Source organism: Montipora capricornis, chromosome 3 (assembly GCF_036669925.1).
Source record: "Montipora capricornis isolate CH-2021 chromosome 3, ASM3666992v2, whole genome shotgun sequence".
Taxonomy (NCBI): Eukaryota; Metazoa; Cnidaria; class Anthozoa; order Scleractinia; family Acroporidae; genus Montipora; species Montipora capricornis.
The window spans coordinates 65,883,726-65,890,713 of record NC_090885.1 but is presented as its reverse complement, the minus strand read 5'-3'; the positions used below and the strand labels follow the sequence as shown (position 1 = coordinate 65,890,713).

At 38.4% G+C, this 6,988-nt stretch overlaps 1 protein-coding gene across 2 annotated transcripts in view; it reads left to right on the top strand.

Moving 5' to 3' along the window:
* Positions 1-6,988, top strand: part of LOC138043761 (RRP12-like protein) — a 43,489-nt gene continuing 36,501 nt past the window's right edge. The window contains exons 1-6 of one of the 2 annotated variants that reach the window (XM_068890180.1): positions 1-446; positions 1,637-1,666; positions 2,725-2,778; positions 4,292-4,368; positions 5,386-5,491; positions 6,439-6,555. In XM_068890180.1, the coding sequence (XP_068746281.1) occupies positions 108-446; positions 1,637-1,666; positions 2,725-2,778; positions 4,292-4,368; positions 5,386-5,491; positions 6,439-6,555 (723 nt within the window). In that variant the 5' untranslated portion in view covers positions 1-107. Of the gene's footprint in view, positions 447-1,636; positions 1,667-2,724; positions 2,783-4,291; positions 4,369-5,385; positions 5,492-6,438; positions 6,556-6,988 lie in introns of both variants that reach the window. The other variant, XM_068890181.1, reaches the window with a different exon arrangement.

Sequence of the window (6,988 nt, the reverse complement as noted above, 5' to 3'; positions counted from 1 at the left end):
AGACCACTTATTTCAGAGAACCGCAGGCGCGTTTTACGAGCCACGAGGAAAAACTTTTGCCTGGAAATGCATTAAAAACAGTCTTATTCTGCTAAGGAGTTTACATCATGGTGCATTTAAGACAAACTAAAGGGAAAAGTTGGCGTAAAGGCCACAGTTGTGCTTCAAATCCGTCGACAACAACACACAGGCGAGCAGCAAGAAGGGGCGCCATTGTACAAGGCCAAACAACTCGAAACTCTGGTCTCACAGTCGAAGCTCTCGCAAAACACACAGAAAAGCAGGACGAAGATGGCGACGTACGACTTGAAGACGATGAAGGACTTAGCGCTAAAAGTGGACAGACGTTTGGAGCATTCAGTGTGAGTGGTCTGACGGATTGCTCTAACCCTGCGTTTCACAGCGTCAGGAGATTTTGGGATTCGCCTTCTGCCCAGCACAAAGAGGTAACTGATTAGACGGATCACCTTGTTAACTTAACCACTAAATGCACTGCTACGTATTTGCCAAAGAAAAAGAAAACTTTCTGTATTTTGACTCGTTCTTCATAGAACGCCACCGAATGCTAACAAAAGTCATCAAGGTTAAGGTGGCAGTATACTCCCTTAATTTTTTTCATCTGCACCTCTCATGGATGGCGAGACTTTATAACGACGGTTTGAGGATAATCTAAATGTCAGCCCTTTAGGTGTCATTTAAGGGTGATGACAAGAAAACTAGGAGGCGGGGTGGGGTGTAGGGGGAGGTCATGTCATGCAAAATAATCAGAGGACCCTATAAAGGGACGTAAAGTATTACTGTAAGATTGTCATTGTCATGAAAAGATATGGCTGACATGTCTGAGAAGATCCAAGTGCCAACTCAATGCTACAGTGTGCTTACATGTATACCGGTACCAAGTTCTTTTCTTCTCAGGGTTTGATATTAACAGCCGCCTGCTTGCCCATTGCAGCTAAAAATTTCATTGGGGGGACCAAAGTGTTGGATCCTAGATTGGGCAGCTGAAAATTTTTGTGAAAGATGTTAGTTAACATGAAAGAAACTAGACAGGTAGAAACTTTCTATTATTAGATCCAGCAAAGGTACCTACATGTACATGTATCAAGTGATAATTGTACACTGTGATTACACTGCTGCTGATACAAGGGGGTCAGCCAACATGCAGGGTCATGCTACTAACATACCTAGAAAGCTGGAGAACATAATTACAGTACCGCTCGAAACTATTAGTGCATTTACATGCGGTAATACCTCGTCTTTGCCGATAGTGTTTACCGCGAAATCACCTAGGTTGGACAAAAACCGCAATCGAGGCAAAGACGAAAGCAACCGAATGCCGCGGCCGACTTAATTGCGGTAATGTGCCATAAGAAAACAATGGTACTTTCTAAAGCATTGTCTAATATTATCACACCTAGCTCCCCAAGGTAAAGAATGAATATCCAAACTGTTTTTCACAGCACCGATGCAACACAACGCACTGTTTAATATGTTCATCTCATTTTGCCGTGACAGCTGAGAACAGAGAATGTTGATAACCTTTCATGATGCTTAATTCTTACATCTTTATGTTTAATAACTTGTAAGTTTTTCGCTATCATGATGAACATAGAGTATTTATACTCTCCTTTTGCAGGTTTGTGCTGTTCTGGCTGCTGTTACTGAGGTGAACATTTATTTTTTCTATTGTACATGTAGGAGCTACACATACACGTGTAAATCAATTAATGCACAGAGAATTGTGCACAGAGAATTTAAGAGTTCTGCTTGTTAATTAGTTGTCACTTTGTCCTATTAACCAGTTAATAAATTTTCAATATTCCAGTTTAGTTTCAATTTCACCTGCTCCCCAACTGAATCTACCTTGGTTCAACAGTCGAATTTCATTCTTTAGATGCCAATTTAAACTGTGAAGGCAATTATATCCCTTCATGGAATGAAGAATAACATACTGTACAATTTAGGCCTAAGGTTAGTCAATTTAAAGGTTTAGGTTGCTTCAACATACACTGTAGGTAAAACAGTGACCTGTGGAATGTGACCTGTGTTTTAAACCTGCTGCTGTACACTCAAATGAGAATTTGACATTTCAGAAGATAGTATACAGTCAGGGCTCGAAATTAACGAAAAAATCCAGTCGCATTTTGCGATAAGATACGAGAATTTACTCGCAATTTCGCAAATTTTAGTCGCAAAATGGCCGCGCTACATTGTGTTGTAAGCGGTTTAGCAAAAAATATGAGCCCGCAATACTTGTGTGTAAAGAAACCGCTGAAAATGGCGAATGATTGAAGGAATGGAACTGTGCACGTAACGTCGCAGCTAAATTACTCGACACGGCTAACGCTCGAAACGTCAGCTTTTAGAATCTGTACGGTGGCCAATTTACATTATCAACTCCGTTGATAAAACCAAAGTTTTGTAAATTACTCGACAATTACGCTATCTTCAGAGAAAATTCACGGCGAGAAACAAAATAATTTTGCATTTACTAATTTATTTTAGCAAAAGTAGCGGCAAAGTGGTAACCGCTAACCCTTTTGTTTCGAAAGAGCGAAGATGACAACAAGTCGCAAATTTGCGACTTCTCCAGATATTTTAGTTGCAAAGGGAAAAATTTAGTCGCAAATGCGACTGTATTGGTCGCAATTTCGAGCCCTGACAGTGTAGCATGAACAATTTTGAGAATTGTATAATGGCTTAGTGTTTGGTCCTTTTCCTCAGGTGATCAAGTCCAAAGGTGGCAAGGAATCTACAACAGAATATTTTGCTGCTTTGGTAGGTAGGAGTATACAAAGTCGTGTAAATTATGGCAAGCGTGGACTGTTTCCAATAATTAGTTAGCGAGATCTGTCATAGAGGCCGAAAATTTTAACCAGTTTAAAACCGCACTGATGCTCTTCCTTGACGTACATTAGCATCTTTTTACAGTTCTATTTCCTGTAAATTGTATACTTAACAATTATTCCATGAGTGCGCGTTGGATATGAGATGATAGATAGCCAACAAGGCGCGTAGCGCCGAGTTGGCTATAATCATCTCATATCCAACAAGCGGGAGTGGAATAATTGTTTTATTAAAAACGCCCCCAAAATATAGAAAACTAGACTACAATAAAAAGGCCCAAAAAATCACGCATATGCTTGCGGTGTTTGTAGATCATGGTATAATGGCTCATAACCCATGATGGCTTAGCCAATCAAAACTCTCGAATTACATTATCCAATGATCCAGTTTTTAATAAAGTGTATTATATGTATATATCTAATGCATACTGGAGCTACTTAAATTATGGTCTTCCTCTCTTTACACATTGTAAGTATATAAATACACATGTATGTAAGTATACACATATAGTATCACAGCATAGTTCTTTTTGTATAGGTATTTGATTGAAAATATATAATTTCATATAACAAGTATCTTTTTAACTTTCTTAAGGAAAACGTCATAGAGACAATCTCTTGTTTCTCCTTTTTAAAAACAAATTGCGATTTTGAGACGGCAATACCACATTATATTGACGGCTAGTTGGGAGAAAATATATTCAGCCCAATACGGAATATATTTTCTCCCAACGCCGTCAATATAATGTGGTATTGCCGTCTCAAAATCGCAATTAGTTTTGTATCGCGATCCATCATTTATAAGGACAAATAAAACTGTAAACTAATCAACCCATGCCTGATCGAAATTTCAATTCTTTCTACCTGCGAAACGTATTTGTTTGCGTACGTCAGCAACCCAATTCAGTAGCTGAGTGGTGACGTTTTTTTGCAAAATACCAGTTGCATGAAAAAGCCACGTGTCTTCTCGAGGGGAGGGGATGTGCATCTGTGATCCCCTGCACCCTCACCCTTCTAGACCTACATGTACATGAAGCAGTTGCATCAGTTTTTTTCTAAAAAGTACAGTTTCCTTTTAAGTGTTGAAAGTGGTTTGAGCGCCTCCTTATGTACAGCAGATATCAGTCACATGCGCCCCTCAACAACTTTTTTTCATATTTTGAAACTAAATTGTGGGTAAACATCAATCAAATGTTTCCATGACAATAGTCCTTTCACTTGGCAGCAGTTGAATTTGTCATGGAAACATTTAATTGATGAAAAAAGGAAAAAAACTTGTTGAAGGACGCATGGGACTGTGAAAAAATGAAGAAAAGTTGTTGAGGGAACGAGTGTTCATACAACTGTCCCACCCTCTTCTAAGAATGAGGGTTGATGCTTTGAGGATTCAGCCCAAGTTAATTACAGGTATGTGTATTCAATAGTTCTTGTTGTTTTGATTGCAGATGACTGCTTTAGAGACAGCTGAAGAAGTAGAGGCTATTACTGCAATAATGTTTCTTTTGAGTTTGGTTATTAAAAGGTACACTTAATAAATTGCATGTACATTGTGGTCATTATAATAATGTGTGGTTCCAGAAAATAGCCATACCTCTCACACAGAGGGTCACAGAAGTTCTGAGGGGTGGTGGCCATGGGGTGTAAATTTTCTGAAGGGGAGAGGGGTTCACCTACATTCCTCTTTCCAGAGGGTTTCAAAATGAAATGTAAGTTTGATTGAATAAAACAAACTTAAAACCTACCCACTTTCTCAACCGATTCAGGTAACCAAAAACAAATGTACATGTCGCTCCCTGTCCATTGAGGATATTTTAGTAGTATTGTTTGTGCTATGGTTTCCCAGGGTTGTACATGTACATGTAGCTAAGAATAAATTCATCCGGTTGAAGGTTCTATTGAGATGGTTTAACGCTCTAAGTATCAAAGGGACCTGACCAGCTGTCAAATATTTCAGTGCTGCTCTCATGACTCTGTGCCCACGTCATGTTTTTCGGCGGCAATTCTCATGGCCTGAATGATTTCAGATTTCTTTTATCTTACAGCTATAAGAGTTGCATTTTTTAATTGCAATGCTTATTCACGGAAAGTTTCATATTGTTACAAATAAAAAATATTCATACCGGGTAATTAATTTTATTTACTTTGAGTTGCCAGCGCGCCAAAGTCGACTAGGTGGCAAATCTTGCCAGTCCCTTCAACTCATGGTCGCACCATGAAGCATGAAGCAAACCTCCCACATCGGAAAAAAAACAATTGTCAGTGTTTTTTTGTAGTGTTTGCAGCAACCAAAGCAGTGATCCACAAAGATCAGTAAGCAAGCAAATGCGAATATGGCGACTTACAATGTAGTCTCACACGCAAACACATGGCAGACGCACTGACTTGAGATTAACTTAGCTTAAAGTGCATTTTTGGCAAATTTACACATACTGTACTGTATGTCTTACATGTACACGTAATAATTATTGTTTGAATTATACCTAATTATTACTGTTATGTTTGGTGTAAAATTAATATTAAATCTCTACTTTTTTGCTAGTGTTCCAGATGCTGTAATTCAATCCAAGTTTTCTAAGTCGTGTCAGGTTCTTGTCAAGATACTGGCCTCTCATGCGTCCGATGGTGCTCCAGGACTGCTCAGACCTGTACGGTTTTCTATTATAATAATTTTTCTCTTTTTCATGTAACAAAAAAGACGACAAATGCATGTATGAATAGGCTATTAGGCAATTAATCCTTAAGGTAGAATTTATAGCAAGTCAGTTGCAAGGGAAGAAATGATACTTTATAAACTAGAAGTAATCTAAGATGAACCCAAATCCCTTCCCCACCCTTGAATCAAGATGTAGTATGTGTACTTAGTATTGCATAAAATTAATTGTCAGATCTTCTGACATGTGACTTTAACCCATGCACTCCTCAGGCAGCCGAGAAGGCCACCAGTTGACAAGTAAAGTCATCTGGTGTCAGAGTTTAATCTGTTAAGTTTCGCTCCCAGGGGTCAATGGGTTGAATCATGGTAACAAAAAGCATCCCACTCCAGTATCTGGCAATTAAGATTCACTCTGTGATAAGCCTGCTATTAAATCTTTTGTTCCACATTAAAATTGAAAACCAAGGTTTTTTTTCGTTTTCAATTAATTTTACATCTATTGTATCATCCTTCAACTATTGGTATTCATTGTCCTGGTGGTTTAAAAAAAAAATTCATGTGCTTGTAAATTACTGTCAACCAGGTCAAGCTGTCAACAAAATTGAATATTTCTCTGTTTAGGAACATGATCATTCTGATGAGAGAAGGGTTCTATCACTGTGACAATAATACAGTGTGCCATAATGAGCTGTTGGCAACTTTATGATATCAGCTATAATAGTATCCCAGGTGGAAACTGTGGATAAAATGATACATGCCCTGCATTTGGCATTCACTACTAGTCTTTTATGAGCCATTTTCTAAAATAAAATGGTGTCAGTTCCCTTCGTTTTTGACCAATTTGACCAACTCCAGCTCCAAATGAATGTGTTATCTCAGTTGTCTTAGTGCTCTTCCTGTAAATCATACAGGATATCATCTTTTTGTTCATTCCCACAGTTGCTTGCCTGCCTGTACCAATTATTGAGTGTTCAAGAAGGAGCAGTGTGGTTGGAGTCATCAACAATGACAACATACAATGGATTACTGAGCTTTGTAGTGCACAACAAACCCAAGGTACTGTAAAAAAGAAGGAACTCGTGTTGTAAGTGGTCTTTTTAGGGTTTGATTTTTAAATTGTACATGTTCAGTGTATTCGCTGACTTGTGACAGTTCTCTTCAAGGAATTACGTACTGTTCATTGCTTTCATTTTGGCTATAATGAACTTTACCATCTACCCTTCTGCTCCTACAAGAATGACAGAGAGTGACACACGCATAATTTATTTTAGTCTGTCTAATGTCAGACGATTTTACATGACATTGTACTGTACTTGTCAATTGGGGTTGGTTCAGAGTGAAAGGGTTATTACATGGTCTGTATAATTTTTGGCACATAAAACTTTCTCAAGTTGTTTTCAGCACTGTAGCAAAGATCATCGATGTGCCAAGAGTTGGCTTACAGACTCTGTTTGTTCATAGTTCGAAATATAACCTTCATTCATTGTTG